This window comes from Prinia subflava, chromosome 7 (assembly GCF_021018805.1).
Source record: "Prinia subflava isolate CZ2003 ecotype Zambia chromosome 7, Cam_Psub_1.2, whole genome shotgun sequence".
In the NCBI taxonomy this organism is placed as follows: Eukaryota; Metazoa; Chordata; class Aves; order Passeriformes; family Cisticolidae; genus Prinia; species Prinia subflava.
Window position 1 is genome coordinate 12,573,785 of NC_086253.1, and position 16,948 is coordinate 12,590,732.

Sequence of the window (16,948 nt, forward strand, 5' to 3'; positions counted from 1 at the left end):
GCTGTCCCTTCAGGAGAGGAAAGCATCGCTGTAACAAGGGGATATGTGGTCATGGGACACACACGGAATCACAGAAACACAGAATATTCTGTGTTGGAAGGGACCCCCAAGGATCATCGGGTCCAGCTCCTGGTCCTGCACAGGACATCCCCAAGAGTCACACCTGAGATCAGTGTCCAAACCTTTCTTGAGCTCTGTCAGGTTTGGTGCAGTGATCCCTTCCCTGCGGAGCCTGTGCCAGTGCCCAAGCACTCTGTGGGTGAAGAGCCTTTTTCTAATGTCCCACCTAAACCTCCCTGACACAACTTCAGGCCATGTCCTCGGTTCTGATCAGAGCCTGATCGCACATGAGGGCATTTCGTACGGGAGTCTCACACCAGCGCCTACCCCAGATCGCAGAGGGATCTGGTTAATGTGTATTAATCAACCAGCCTTGCACCAGCACCGCTTGGCGGCACCTGGCAGGACGCTCTAGGGGGTTCGTTACCCCATACATGTTCTATTCTCTATTTCAGCGTTCACTCAGCGCTGCCCACGCGTGCAGGCCGTGCCGGGACACGGCCCCGCTCCGCTGCCGTCCCTCCCTCCCCGGCACGGCGCTGCCACCGCGGCCTCCCCGCCCCTCCCGCCCGGAACCGCCCGCGGCCGGAACGCGCCGCGCGGGGCCGCGGTGCGCGGGGAAGGGCGCGCGGCGGCACCGGCGCCGCCATGGCGGTGGACATCACCCTGCTCTTCAAGGCCAGCGTGAAGACCGTGAAGACCCGCAACAAGGCGCTGGGGGTGGCGGCGGCGGGGGACGGCGCCAGGGACGAGCTGCTCAAGCGGGGCACCGCCCGCTCGAAAAGCGACTTCACCAGCAGGGCGCGGGAGGTGGTGAGTGCGGCCCCGGGGGGAGGGCGAGGGGCAGCCGGGGCCGGCGGCAGCGGCTCCGCCCGGGCGGGCAGCCCGGCCCTCACCGCCGCCTCGGAGCGTCCCCGGGGAGAGCGAGCGGGCCCCGGAGCCGCCCGCAGAGAGCCCCGGGGCAGCGCTTTCCCACGCGGGTGTGGGCTGGGAGCGCGGCTGAGAGCCGGGGCCCGGCGCTGCCGGGGCCGGCTCCGAGCCCGCCTGTCCCCGCGTTCCCCGCTGCTCCCGGGGGCTCTGCGGGCCGCTCCTGCCGGGGCTGCGCCTGTGTCGGTGCGGATCCGCCGGCCCCGGCCGTGCCTGCGTGCGCACGGCTGTTTCCTCCTGCCGGCTGCCACGTAACAGGAGCACACGCGTTCGCCAGCGTTTGCAGTGCTGCTCCCTGCATGCTGCCCGTGGCTTCCTTGCTTCCCCTTCACACGGTGTGGCAGTTCAGTGCCAGCCCTAGGCAGATTACATGTACAGAGGTAATCGGGACGTTTTAGGGCTTGAAAAGACAAGCACTGAAAGTTAAGGAATTACAGAGGTGAAAGCTCATTGGCATTAACAGCAGTCCTCAGTCTGTAATCGTTCTGTAAAAACAATTTTGTTGCATATTGTTCTCCTCCATACTGAGTCAAAGGCAGCTTTTGAATAACATATCTTTGATGAAGCAGTGACTGTATTTTGAAAAGCTGGGAGGAACTCTGAGCAGACAGACTTACAGAATGGATATGCAAGTTTGGGACTAAATGAGCAATGCACAGGTGGTTTATAGCAGCAGGGGAAGCACAAGGAAATCTGAGGGTTTTAGGTGCCATTCCACATACTCTTTCAGCCACAGATTTGTTTGTTCCCTCTGAACAAGCCTTTTGCCCCATTGCCGCCAGTATTATCTCTCTCTGAATTTCGATTCCTCCTCAGTTTCCATGTCTGTATTTCAAATAATTTACAGTCTCAGACTAGGTTCATGCCAACCTCTTCATCCCTTTTAGTCTTTGATTCCCCTTATCTTCTTACTACCAGGGCTTCTTTGCTTTTGCCTCTTCCCAAGTTTGGTTTTCTTTTTTGAAGTTCTGTTCATACTCAAGCCTACCCTCACCTCATCTTCCCCTTGCCCTGCTGTGGTCCTGTGCAGTGACAGCATGCCATAGCCATGTCCTTTTTTCCTGCCCTGGTTCTTTGGCTCCCCCCTGTTCACAGCTGCGCTTTCCTGATGATCCCAGGTTTTGTCTCTGAACTCCTCACCCTTTCTGAGTTTCCTCAGTGCACTGTCCAGAAAGAAGGACAAAGGCGGAGAGAAAAAAGTGTCTTGTTTAATTTGTAAGAGCATCAGGTGAAGTAAGCAGCTAATGCCAGTGGGGATGAGCTGAACCGTCTGAGGGGGACAATGGTTTTAATTAATGGTACTTACACAAACAATGACTTTGGAGAGGAAACAAAAGCCGAAATGTGTTGCTGTGTGAACACAGGGTGCCTGTTGACAGCTGGTCAGTGAGAAGGAGCGTCCTTAGCTCCTGTACCTTTGCGACAGTGAGCCAACAGCCCACCAGACCACAGAGCATCATTTTATTGTGTGAATAAAACGTTGAAATGGCAGCTGGAAGAATAAGCTTTATAGTAAAATAAATGATGATTTTACCAGTTTGTTTCAGCCAAATACACTTCAGTTTGGTTATGTATGTGTCAAACCCTCTTTCAAATGCTTTATTGTAGTCTTTTGATTAAAAGTTTAACTGCTTCAGCCAAGTCTATGCACTTTGGCTTGGAAATGTAATCTTTTGACAGATACATTAATTCTTTAATATATTTCTTTTTCAAAAGCTCCCCAAAAGTTAGTGAATTCTTGTCACTAAACAGGCTTTTTGTTTATTTTTTAAACTCAGGAAGATATGAAATGTTTAGCTAGTGTTGTCTATAAAAGTTTTAATGAACGACACTGGTCAGAATCCATATATGATAATAGTTAAGACCCTGAATAAGCTACACTTAGTCACCACTTTCTTTATGCCATACTAGGTTGCAGAATAGAATATTTCAGTTGGAAAGGACCCGCAGCTATCATCTGCTCCAACTGCCTGACCCTTTCAGGGCTGAGCAAAGTTAAAGCAAGTTACTAAGGGCATTGTCCAAATGCCCCTGGAACACTGACAGGCTTGGGGCACCAACCACCTCTCTGGGAAGCCTCTTGTGGTGTTTGACCACCTGCTCATTATAAAATGCTTCTTAATGTCCAGTGTAAGCCTCCCCTGGCACAGCTTTGAACCATTCCCAGTCATCCTGTCCCTAGATACCAGAGGGAAAAGATTGACACTTCTGCATGTCCTCTCCTCAGGAAAATGTAGAGCAATGAGGCTGACCCTCAGCTGCCTTTTCTCCAAACTAGAGAAGCCCAAAGTCCTCAATGCAAGTTCTCCATCTGGCATGCAAATATGGAAATTGTGAAATAATAGAGTCTGCACAGACAACTATTCCTTTCAACATTATATTCTGTGTGAGTTTGTGTAGCATCTTGCAGGTAGAGCTGTGCTGATGCTGCTTATGCTCCAAGCTCCAGGAGTAGCAGCCAGTTTCTCACAGCTGCAAAACAGCTGGAGTGTGGGACTGGGTGGATGCTCAGCTGTAGGATCAAAGATCTCTCTAGCCCATCCCACAGAGGTTTTGTGTCACATGAAGCGTTTGAACAGTTCACTGAACTGTATTAAGTGATGTAACTATTATACACTGAATGTTCTCTTTGTCCTTTCTGCCCTTAAAGGACTGTGAGTTTTGCTGTAGGATCCAAGAACTGTGGAGACTTTTTTGGGGTTTAACTCCTTTGTATACAGTCTAAGTGATGTTTAAGAGGGAAGACTGAAGGTGCTTAGTGTTTGGAGAAGAAGCTGACAAAATTGTAACCAGTAATCCTACACAGCTTCTGTATTTATGGTAGAGGTTCATTGCACCTGGGAGATAAAGTTATAAATTCCTGTTTTACACTTTCAAACTTAAGTTGATTTTTTTGAAGGAGGATTGAGGATTGAAGGAGACACAGAGAATGTAGAATATAAGAGTTTTGACTTGAATCAATATTGTGTGGGGAAGCTGGTTTAGAGATGTGTGCTCTCGGTGTTTTGTGTTAATCATAAGAAAATATTTCAACGTTCTGTATTAATTTGTATTTTTTGAAGCTGGCTGTTTTGTGCTCAGGTATACTGCATTGCTGCAGTCTCTGGGGAGCTGGTGAAGGTTTTTGCATTTGAGACTTAAGTTCTTATCACAAGGATGTTATGAGCTCACCTGTAACCATGGTAATGTTAGTCACAGAGACAGTGTTGCTGTTGATGTTATTAAGCTGTTCCATTCATATAAATCGAAGATGAAGTTACAGCTCTGAGCTGTTGAAAGGATTTTCTTTGCCCTGGCATTGACCCATCACTGTTTATTTGGTTTGGGGGTTTTTGGTCTGTCAGCTGCCACTGTACAACCATTGGGTTGTCTGTAATGTGACTAACGCTTTTTTATGTTGAATATTTTTGGCACCTCTCAATCTCTTCATCAGCTGCATGTTGACTAGGACCAGGTGAGAAATTATTGTTATGGATCAACAGGATCCTGTAGCTACAGGAAAGCTACAGTTACAGTGACAGACTTTCCATTGCTTGTAATTTATAAAAGACTTATAATTTATTATGTTTATGTTAGTGCTTTTTAGTGAGTTAAAACAAAACATTTTCTTTCTCTTAGACTTTACAGTGACATGTTGTTCAAAATGCAGGGTAATATTATCCAGGGATATTATCCAGTTTGCATTTCTTCATACTTTTATATAGTTTGTAGTTTTATCCAGACTGGATGCCAGGTACCCACCAAAGCTACTCTATCACTGCCCTCCTCATCTGTGCAGGGGAGAGGAAATAGAATGAAAGGCTCATGGGTCAAGGTTAGGACAGCGAGTGATCTCTCAGCAATTGGGTCGTGGGCAAGACCGACTTAAATTGGGGAAAATGAGTTTAATTTATTACCAACCAAATCAGAGGAGGATAATGAGAAATAAACCACAATCTTAGAAACATTTTTCCCCCACTCTTCCCATCTTCCCAGGCTGAACTTCACTCCCAGTTCTCTACTTCTTCCCACCAGTGGCACAGGGGGACAAGGAGTGGAGGCTGAGGTTCCTCACATGTTGTCTCTGCTGCTCCTTCCTCCACAAGGGATAATTCAGCCTGTTCCCCTGATCCAGAGTGGGGTCCCTTGCCCAGGAGACAGTCCTCTGTGAGCTGCTCCAGTGTGGAGTGCTTGTGGAGTCCTGCCAGCAGAACTGCTGCAGTGTGGGCTTCTCTCTCCACAGATCCTGCCAGGAGACCGTGTGAACTTCCCCTGGGGTCACAGCTGCCTGTGGCCATCCACCTGCTCCACCGTGGAGTCTCCATGGGCGGCAGGGGCACAGCTGCCCTGCCATGGTTGGCACCAGGGGCTGCAGGGGAACCTCCTGCTCCTCCTGTCCCTCCTTCTGCACTGACTTTTCTGCAGGGCTGTCCTCTCACATCTTCTCATGCCTGCCTCCTGATGCAGTTACTGCTGTGCAGTTACACTTTTTCACCTCTTTCTTAACTCTGTTATCCCAGAGGCACAGCCACTGGTGCTGCTGGCCTCATCCTGACAGTGGCAGGTCTGTCCTGGAGCCAGCTGGCATTGGCTCCACTGGACACGGGGAAGATTCTGGCAGCTTCTCACAGAAAACACCCCTGTAGCCAAAACACCCCACTACCAAAACCTTGCCACACAAATCCAGTACAGGTGTTCCTTGGTATGGTGTCAGGTTTGGGATTAAACTAAATTATTGAAGAATTTTAAAGATCAGAGCAAAAGTATTTAAGTAAAAAAAATGGGCTTGCATTAAGTGCTCAGTGACAAACAAACAGTTCAGAGCCCCAGTTTGTGACACTGGTTCACAGCTTCACAATGCCTTAAATCTATTGTCTCGGATGTTTTAAAAGATTGTCAGTTTTGCAAAGTATTTGGCATTTCTACTTCTGTTTTAGGGCAATATTAGGAATCTGACTCTTTAGATCTTAGTTTTTACTTTTTCGTGGCAAATGTGAGCAGTTGGGAATATAATCTTTCAAATATACATCTTAGATATTTGAAAATATTGAAGGAACTAGAAATTTTTATGATTGCTGACTGTTCAATATCCGATGGACAAATGGAATCAAGACTTATACAACCTATAAACAGAAATAAATATAAATTAATGGTCAAGCAGATTTTAATGGTGGATTTAATTGCAGTTGTGAATAAAAGGTTTTGTGAAAAGCTAAAAATGGAAGAAGCATGAATTATTCAAAATCAGTATCAGGCATATCTGAAGAAATATCCTTGAGAATGGAAAATTTGAAAGGTTAAATACTTGTAAATCTTTAAATGCAAAATTTCAGAATGATCAAATGTCCCTGTTTGAAGCTGTTGAGCACATAAGGATGCCAGATTCATGAGGCTGCAACATCTGTTATTCATATAAGTTCTGCATATGGATTCTGTAGGATGATTAACTGATTCTTCAAAAAAAAATGGTACAATAGGCCAATATTCACACAAAAAATATGTTCAGCTGCTCTGTACAAATGTGTAATGAGGAGGAAAAATCCCCACATAAAACTTGTCTCCAGAACTAGTTCTTGTGAGAGCCAGAACAAATGACATTGAATATAAATTTTAAGCAAACCTTTTAATTACAAGGCCACTTGACTTTTGTAGTTCATTGCTTTGGCTACACATAGGGCAGTGGTGACTTTATAATTTTATTTTATTTTTTAATTTTACATACTCTATGTAAAACAGCTTTTCATGCGTACCTGTGAAAGTCCAGCTTATTTCATTGTTTGGAATGCAGCCGAAGGGATAATTTAAAATAGGAGTGCTATTAGAAGAGATGGAGAGCTGATGCTTTGTCCTTGGTGCCAGATTTGAGATATTCCTGCACGTTTTTGTATTACAAATGCAAGTAGATAAAGATTAGTATTTAGAGCATTCCCCTAAGACAGACAAAGGGTAGGAGTGTTTGTATCTGGTGTTACAGTTTATTCATTGCCACTGTCACTACATTAAATAAAGCCTAAAAAAGGCATGGGGAATGCCCAAACCAGGGACTGGTCCCCCAAACTGACCATGAAAGACCACCTTGAATAGCATAATGTAATTGTTGACATAGCACAGTTAAAAGGGAGTGTTTTTAAACAGAAATACTTTCTGATCCCTTTCAGAGTGTTCAGGATTGTTTGAAGAGGTACCAAGGATAAAATTCAGCCACTGAAACTGTGTAATGTACACAGTGCTAATAGAGAAAGACAAGACCCTCACTGGAAAATTTCTAGGTGTTTACAAATAAAAACTTTGAAAAATATTAGATGTAGATTAGATTAGAAGATAGTAGATGAAGTCTGAAGATCTAGATTTCAAACAGAGTATTCCTTGTGCATAATACAATTCTAGTATGCTAAGAAAAAAGTTGACTTGCAAGCTGGGAGGTCCACAGGCTTTTCCACTGGTTTCAAAATATACTTCAGTGATTGGCACCAATGTGCTGATGGAGGGAGTAACACCATCCTTGTTCTAAAAGTAAAAGCTATAGAAAAATTAAAATGCCAGATACTAAATGTTTTATTGGCATATGCAGTTATTATTTTGATGGTTTGGAGTCAAGTTCAGGTTGATGACTCCAGAACAGTCAGGTTATATATGAGCTTTTCAAAAGGCTGGGAAATATCCAAAATAACGAAGTAGTCAGTTTATTGTATTAACTTTTATGGGATGGGACATGTACTCTCCAGGTCTAAAACAGAACTGAAAGGGTCTTAATCCTTAAAATTTCCAGACCCAAGAGTGGTACTGCTGTGGGCAAACACAGGCAGAGCACCAAAGACTGCATGGTCATGTAGTGAACTGCTTCTGTTGTAACTGAATAGCTGATACTTACCAGGGCTATGAGGGAAATGGCCAAAAATGGTTAAAGTTGTGTGCTTTAATGGTTTTGGTTTTATACTCCAACTGAAAAATTATAACCTAGTTTAATAAGGTTATTTAATACAATTTTTTTTCTCTACTGATTACATAAGAATAACTCCCATGAGAGAATATTTGAATGCAGGGGAAATATATACTGTTTGTGGTGTAGCCAAATTAGTCTCTTTATTAGAAATGAATGACTGTGCCAGATTTTGGACAGTGAGTGATATTTCAGTTCACTTAACTTTTAATTTGAGATAAGTTCTATTAAATTGGGCCCATTGCTGAGGTCATTAGGATTAATTCTGACTTCTTCCATGAACAGTTATAAACAGTCACTCTTTCCCCCAAAGTTCACTGATGTTGTTGCATTTTGTACTCGTTTACATACACATGGGTTTCCCTCCCCCATATATATTTTGCAGGCAGAAAATATAATTTTAAATTCTACTTTTTCAAATAGGGAGTTACAGTGTTCTGCTGTCTAATACCTCAGATTTATCTCTTCCCCTGTGCAAATTACGGTTAATGGTAGTTTTTTATTATGAGCATTTATTGGTTTTGCTTCTCATTTCCTTCATCCTTGTTAGAGACGTTTAGTCTGAGAGATGGAAGGGAAAGAGGATAATTTTAATTAGTAGATGAGAAATATTTAAAAAGTTGGTTAAAGAAATAGCAGAGTAAAGATTGAAGAATAAAAACAACTTGGAGAAGAATGAAATGCTGACCTTGTTTAGTACATTAGGACTAAATGCCAAATCACTAATGTTCCCCATGTGATGCTTCTGGTTTTAGCAAAAATCACTTCAGAAACAGTGAGGAGGGTATTGGATGGCCCTGGGGAAAAGTTCTGAACTCCTGCATTTTGGGAAATTCTGTGCAAATGTCCGTCATTGTTTCCCCTTGCTTTGTTTGTTTGTTTTAAAGTACATTCTCAACTCCATGGGAATTATTTTCTGAATTTAACAGAACAGCAGGATTGAAAGTTGGCTTGGGAGACAACTTTCCTTAGTTGCCTGTTAATTTTGTTTTGACTAACTGGACCTCATGTGGTGCTGAGGAGTCCAGAAGTATCTAACACTGAATTCCCATTTTGAGGATGTTGTCTTCGTCCTCACCTCACCTCCTTCCAGGCTGCTTGTGGGAGTTCTTTCCTGGCTTGGAGTTTGAGGAATTGTTACATCCTGCACCTGGAGCTGTGGACTCTTTCCTGACTGTGGTGTTCCATTAAGCTGCAAGCTTTTGCAGGTTCTTGCTTTTTCATCCCTCCACAAAGGATAATGTTTGTGGAAGTTTGTAGAGCATGTGGAAATGGAAGAAAGCTGAGGTTTAGCATAGGTTGTCTCCTTCTTTTCTAAACATAGTTTACATTAGCATGATCTCTGAAGGAGAAGGATGGGCTAGAGGCAGGGTAGTGGACCTTGAAGTGTCTGAAAAGCTGGAGAGACACAGTGGAAAAGACAGACAATAGAAAGTGTGCAGGCATCATGGAAGAAAATGGAATGATCCAGGTTGTAGAAGAGACAGACTGACATTACACATAGAAATATGAGTAAAAAACCAGAATGAATATCAGGAAATGATATGAGGTTGTGATATAGTTCATCTAAATAGGGAAGAGAGAAAGGCAAGTGAAAGAAGGGAGAAAAAAGATGGAACTTAATATTTTAAGGTTAGTGAATTTAACTGGTACATTTACACTTTTTGCTGTTTGTCTGAATTCTTTATCAAAGATTTTGAAGCAAGAACAGCTCATTGAGTACTTTGGTTCACTGCCATTGCTATAAGCTTTGGGCTCTATATTTATGTATTTTGAAATATAAACTCTTGTTTGGGACAGCAATGAACATAAAAGTAAGCAAACTCAAAAGAATATCAGTGTGGTTTGTTAAGAGATGTAACTGTGGGGTTTATTTTTCCAGCTATTAATACTGAGGCCAAAATAAAGCTCATTTCCCTGAAAGTTGGTAACTTTAAGGTGTTTGATTATTCTCCTTTGCTTTTTTGAAAATAGAACAAGTTGGGTGGATAGCAGTCCAGAGAAGGTCTTAGCTGTGACTCTTTCCAGCATCCTGCAGTTCTTTCTGTGTTCATGGTGTATCTTGCTGCTTTTTTCGGTAGAGAGGGATGTTTTTGGACTCACACTTGTATTTTTGCTAATTGAGACTCATTTTGGTCTTCAGGTTTAGTTATTGCTGTAATGCTGAGCTGATAGCTTGTGATTTTTTGGTAATGAGTCGATTAAATTTTTGTGTGTTTCACCATGGACTAAAGGATACAATTTTTCAGTGAAAGATTATGTAATTATATGCTCTGTCTTTGAAACTTCAGTCCTCTGTACTTGAAAATATTTTTCAGACTGGCAAGTATTAAAACCTGCCATGATAGCTTCAGCAGTGAGAGCAATTAAAGGGTGAAAATTGGAGGTATGAATCATTTCCAGTAATTTTAGGAAAATGTTCTTTAGTGTTGAAAATATTACACACTGTAGTATAATTGCATAGAATGTGAAATGATGGATACTTTTTTGAAAATGTGAGTTTCCTGGCTTCAGGGTGGTGTGTCAAAACTTTCTGTTTGGCAGAAAAGTACATTTTATAGTGATCAGGAGTTTGTTGTCCCTTTTTACCCTTTCATTCTGACTCTGCCTTCTCTTTTGATGGAGGCTGGTGACACCTGTAGAAAAGTGCATGTGCTGCATTGACTCAAATTTGCATCTATTCCATTTCTGCAGGTATTGTCCAGCATTTGAAAAGCAAACAAAATATAAAACAGATAAAATTAAATGTAATCCAACTTCTTTCACTCTTCGATTTTCCATTATTAATGGATTGTTTGTCATTTCACACTGGGTATATCTTTTTTTTTGTAGACTTTTAAACAGTTTTACATATGGATGTAATGTCACTCATTCTAAATTTAACATTTCATTTCTGTTGAGAAATTTCTGTAGATGCAACTGACTGGTGTTTCCCACCTCTCCAGTTTTTCAGTTGGGTAGGAAGAGTGAAATGAGTTTCAAGTGAATGTTGGTGGAGGTTCTGTGGGGATATCCATAAGCTCTCAACTGTTGTGTTGGTTAATGGTGGCAAATAAGAGAAGGGGTCTTGGTTTTACTCCTGAATTTGTTTGACCTCTAATATGAAGTATTATTCTAATATTCTAACTAGAATGACTATAATTTTAATAAGATCATTCTGTGAATTTATTAATTTTTCTTATGGTAAAAAAAATCCAAGGCCTTCTGTGTTTAGTCAAGGTGCAAGTAAAATCTCACCATATTTAGAAGACCATAAATAATCTTGCTGCAGGCCTTGTGGGGATGTCTGGTATAAAGGACACCGAGGTGTGTCAGGTGAAGGAGGAGGAGCGAAGGCAGCATCAGGTTGTACGGAGCCCACCCTGGGTACGCTGGGAGCTGCTCCCTGCCTCTGTGGCAGCAGCGAGCCTGAGAGTGCAGAGCAGCCAGGTCTCAGCCTCCAGAACAGGGGAGAGTTGATAAAAGGGTAGGAAAACAGAGGAGTTTGTCAGTAATGGGTTGGAACCAAGGTCTTTGGTGTTTTGGGAGGAAAACACGCTCTTGGAGATCTGAGTTTTTATGAAAGTCTGGTGTCATCTGCTGGTTTTCAGACTGACGAGTAAAATCCGGACGTAATTGCATTTTTTTTTTCTTTACTATTTTCAGGTGGTTTGGATGTTTTGAAAAACAAATTTGAATTCCCAGAACTTCAGAGATTTCTCTCTCTCAAAAATTTCTAGCCTTCCACTGAGAGTTTTTGGCTGAGATAGGTCTCGCTTTTCCCCAATCTCCCCCAGTTTAACAAGTTTTTTTCCTGCCTTTACTCCAGTTCTTTCCTAGAAAAGAAGGAAAACATTGTGTGAGCTGTAGAAGAACATATGGCTCTTAGGACTCTTTGTGTGTATCTTATGGGCATGTTATACATAATATCTGCATTTTTTATGACTAGTTCAGTTATATTAAAACACTGATAGCAAGCAGGCGTGAAAGACAAACTTAGTGGTGATGAAAAGCATTTAATGATTAGGAGAGAAACATATTTATTGAATATAAAAACCATGTCTAAAGGTTCTAATGATGACTTGAAACACTACCATTTTGTGGTACTTCCAGTGCTGTATGTCCTGTACAGTAGATATTGTTTAAAATTGCTTGGGAACTGGAGCTTACAATTGTGAGCTTGGAATGTCCTGCAGATAATTAAGTTGTGGTCAGGCCTTACAAAAATAAAAAGTTCTCGAACTATGATTTTATAAACATGCTACAATAACATTTCTTTATATCTAACAGTTTCTTACAGAAAGCTGATACTCTCACAAGGAATTGACTAAAGGTAAAACATCAAGAAAGAAAAAATATTGAATTAAATCTTCACTTAGGATGTTGACAGTTTGCTTGTAATATTAAACAGATGTGTGTGTTCTTGGGATATTCTTCTTTCAGAACCTTGTTGCATACTAGTTCTTAAGTGACAGCAACAAATTTTTGATTAATTTAAAATTCTGCTTTCTTCAGTTGTCTTTGTTATGTTATTTTCTTTGGGTCTAGTCAGCTGGACAGTGTAATGCCAGCTTGCAGTTTCTGCTGTGATGTTCAAGGGAAAGCGTTCCTTTGTGTAGGCTTAAACTGAGGCATTCCTCATTCAACTACATAGAAAAATTATTACATATATGCTAATGTATGTATTTGAAATACATATATGTATTTCTTGGACATGATACTACCTTTGCATGTGTGAGGGTGGCATGTATTGGTTCTGGTTGTGGGTGTGGTAAGGCATAATTTGGCCTCTTGGCTCCTAGTAAATACTGCACATAGAAGCCAATACCAAAATAATGGAACTTAAGTTTTTATAAGACGTGCATTTAATGAAACATAGAGGGAATTATTTGTTAAAGGGAAAGTGTATAGCACTATTAAAATGATAGAATGTTGTGTCCAGTTCTGATATCAACCTTTTCCAGAAGTGTGGTAGTAGTGGGATGTTGCTTTGTTGGGATTTTTTAAAATAGAAAGAGCTACTAGAATCATCTAAAGTCTGAAAAATTTACCTTGTGGTGAGAAATTTTTATTTTGTTACGACACACAATCACAAATAAAAAAGTCTCTGATTTCTTCATGGATCCTATGAACAGCAAAATGAGATGTAGTGCTGCAAGTAGTATGCATTATTTGAGGTGTGATTCAGCTGATTCTTGATCTGGTAAATTCTGCATCACTTGGAATCTCTAAAGTCAAATCTGTGTATTTCAAAATACATATGGTACTCAACAAGTAATGCAGCAGTTAATGCACAGAGATGGCTCTGGAATTCCTTTTTGCATGTGGGACATTGTTTCATACCAAAGCAAGGAATTGGATATTGGTTTTCCAGATCCCAGACTACTGCTCCAGTGACCTGTGACTCTGATCAGTCTGACCTTGGACTGTGCAAATGGATGAATGTTCTCTCTTAATTTTTAATAATACATGCACCTATAGGAAACAAATCACGCTAGAGTATTTCTAAAATAAAATAGCTGTATGTGACTTCACAGGGTGCTTAATCTACCACAGAAGTTTGTTGCTGTGAAGTAAGCAACCACTTTTTAATGGGTTTTTTTTGTTGTTGTCAGATTTCTTCCCCACAGATTTCAGGGGATGAGTGATGTACAAAGGTGGTTAAATTATATATATGTATTTTGTTATTATTTTTAGGACTGAAGGAATCAATATGAGGCAATTGTTGATTAAATAGTGCCACATTGCAGTAGTCTGCATAGTGACTCCATTTAATATACATGAATAGGGTATCTTTCTTTTTTTTTTTTTTTAGGATTGTGTAAAGACACAAGGAAACAACATAATATGAGTGAGACTAGCTTGTAAGAACACACTTTATTTTTCTTTATGATGTTGCTTTCAGTTCCCGTAATTTTTAGCTCATTGTGGAATCCATTAAAGTATAATGGGAAATTGTTGCAAGAGCTCAGATTCTGTTTCTTATGGGTTTGAATATAATGTAAAGGACTGTACAGCGAATACAGCGAATATTTATTACAGATAGTGGAAATGTGAAGGAGAAGAAAAAGGAAAAAATATCAAAGAGCTGATTAGCTGGTCCAGAATGTGACCCAGTATAACTTGTAGTGTGTTTATTTTCTGCCGTGTTACAGCATACAGAATATGTGGTGCTATGGCTTGGCTGTTTCATTTACTTGAGCATTTCTTCACAATTTATTGTCCAAAAAATTATAGTAATTTCAGGAATAGTTTGTGGGTTCCCACAATACATTTGAAATACTTATAGTTTCATTTTTTAGCGGAAGTAAGGCATATGTATTTTTTGAAGGAAGCTTTTTGTTGCTTACAATGAGGGAGAAGAAGCCTTTTCTATATAGCTCTTAAGTAAAGATTGAGACTTATTTTACTGAATTAAGCATAAGCACCTAATGCAAATTCTATATATAAGTGTTATTTCAATTTTACAGAAACATTTAAAAGCTTCTATTAGAGATGTGGGGGAAGAAGATAATGAAAATATTAATGGATTTTATCCTTTGAGTAAAATTGCATGCTTGTTTCAAAGGCAATTTTAATTTGCTTATACATGGTTGCTGCTGGTGTTCTTACATTTAAAAAAGAGCTACTGTTGCAGAAACCCGTAGTCTTCTTGCAGGCATTTTATGGATTGAAGTGTCTTGAACAAACTGATTTGTATCAATCAGTTCTTAAAATGAAGCAGAAGAAGTTTCTTCGTTTGGTGAGACTTGTAAGTTGTGGTGGGAATTCTGTGCAACCTGATGATGATGGACAGGATCTTCTGTCTTAGCAGGCATACAAATAATTCAATTATTATTGCTGCTGGGGCTTTGTCGTGCTTGGTTCTGCCTTCAGGTTTTGTCCCTCTTGTGGACAACTTTGAAATAATAGGAATAAAATATTAATCATGGAAATTACATGAGATAACATGCTTTTTCATTAGCCCACTCAGATACAGAGATTATATTAACATAGTTCCAATTATCCTTATTGCCAGTGCTTGAACACTAAGGCTGTGGCAGAACAGCTCTATCGATGTCTAGGTATAGATCCTACAAATATAACTTCTGTGACTGAGACTGTTGCCAGTGAGATACTGTCATTCATTAAACACAAATGTATGTCTTAACAAAAAAGTATTTTTATTGGAATTTTGTAGGGAAGAGGATTGGTGCAGTACAGAGAAACTGAAACTCTTGAATAGTAAGTTGTTTGGAATTAAGTTTCCTGCCTCTTTTAAGACTATGAACTGAACTATTATATGGCCGCCTGATTGCATGGTGTGTTTTCTGCTTTAAATTGCTATTACAGTAGCTCTGAGGGTCCCTAACTGAGAGCAGAGCTAGATTCCCTTTGCAGAGCGTTTGAACTGTTAACCAAACAAGACTTTGAATGATGCAAGATGAAATCCTGGTTGTACTGAAACAGGCTGCAGAGTTATGGTTGATTTAATGGAAGAAAATACTGTGCAAAAAATTCGTAGCCGAGTGAAAGTTTATTGCTTGCTCATTGTTTATTCCACATTTTATCTTGACTGAGAGTGATGATGAAGGCTCAAATAAAAGATTATGGAAAAAGAAGTCTCCTCAAGTGTTCTTAAAGGGTTTAAGACATATTTCTCTTTTTTTTTGTTTTGCAAGAAATGAACGGATTCAGTTGAAACTATTCAAGTATTGTTCACTTGGGTCCTGAGAGAGCATTCCCCAAATGGGAAGGCATTATGAGTAAGGACATTTCTAATTGGTGTCACTTATTTGTATTTCCAAAGATATGCTGTATCCTAAACCAAAATAATTCTGAAACTATTTATGCATAACAGTTGTTGGGTAAAACTAGCAATTTTCTGAAAAAATGTAGTTTTGAAACTCTCTCAGAGTTGTAGCAATTAACCTACATGCACATTTATAATTCTAGAAAATGGACAGCATATTACATTCAAAGACTTGATCTGATAGACTCAAATTGCTTAAAACATCAGTTATTGAAGATGTCCCCTTGGGACTTTGAGAAACTATTTAACAGATGAAAGTACATTTTGAAAAGTCTGACCTTACAGGCAATCATAAAATGAATCAAAACAGTTCTTTCCTCCCCTGAAATGTACAGAGCCCATCTGTATCTAATCCAGTAATTATAGACTGAGTTCAATTACCTTTTCAAACTTGGAGCAGACTGGAGACTAGGCAGTGAACAAACATCGGGTTTTGTCTAGACCTCAATTGACCACAGTCTAAAACTTGAATTTAGATCTAATTTTATTTTTAGCGTTGTTTGATAGTTTTTAAAGGATTTATTTTGCTACCTAGTTGCTAGATCATGAAGGTTTTTATTTGTTGACTTAGTGTTTATGGCAACATTTTTTATTCCAATGAAGTTAATAAAATGGCACCAAGTCCTAAGAGTTTACTGTATAAATAATATTTAAATTTTTAAAAAGTGGATTAAACGTCTCTTTTGAATCTTTAATATTGCTGCAATGAAATTATGAAAAAATTTGAACAAAATTATGTAATTTAATGTCTGTGCTCATATAATATATTTAATATTTAGATTAAAACATGCGCCTTTGATGGTTTTGGCTCTTTCAGAAAAATGAACCCCGACTACCTGACTGCAATATTATTAGTAGTAGTTGACAGAGATTAGAAACTGTGCTGAAAATAGTTTTTCAATTATTTTATTAATTTCTTTCAGTTAAAGCAAATAAACAAATCCATTCAGCCACACAGGCAATGTTAGAGAATACATAGATGGCTACAAGTCGTTGAAATTAATGTAAGTTATCACTTTGACCACCCAGTTGAAACCTAGTCATCTTTTGATATTATCACACAAGCAGACCAAACCACATAATATATAATATAATATGCATCTTGTTGAGAGGAATCTCATGCTGCATTCACTGTCTGACATAGCATTTCCAACATGATGTTGTTATTCCTTGTAGGACAGCTCTGAGCAGCCTTCTCTTGGTGGGCATTCTTTGCAACAAAGCTGTGTAGTTTGCAGAACTCAGTGCAGTGCACAGGACTGAGGTTGTTA

General features: G+C 40.1%; 1 protein-coding gene across 2 annotated transcripts in view; it reads left to right on the plus strand.

The window, feature by feature from the left end:
- Positions 1 to 623: 623 nt before the first annotated feature.
- The window catches only part of STX18 (syntaxin 18), a 59,037-nt gene continuing 42,712 nt past the window's right edge, over positions 624 to 16,948 (plus strand). The window contains exon 1 of one of the 2 annotated variants that reach the window (XM_063401608.1): positions 624 to 873. In XM_063401608.1, the coding sequence (XP_063257678.1) occupies positions 709 to 873 (165 nt within the window). In that variant the 5' untranslated portion in view covers positions 624 to 708. The remainder of the gene's footprint in view (positions 874 to 16,948) is intronic. The other variant, XM_063401609.1, reaches the window with a different exon arrangement.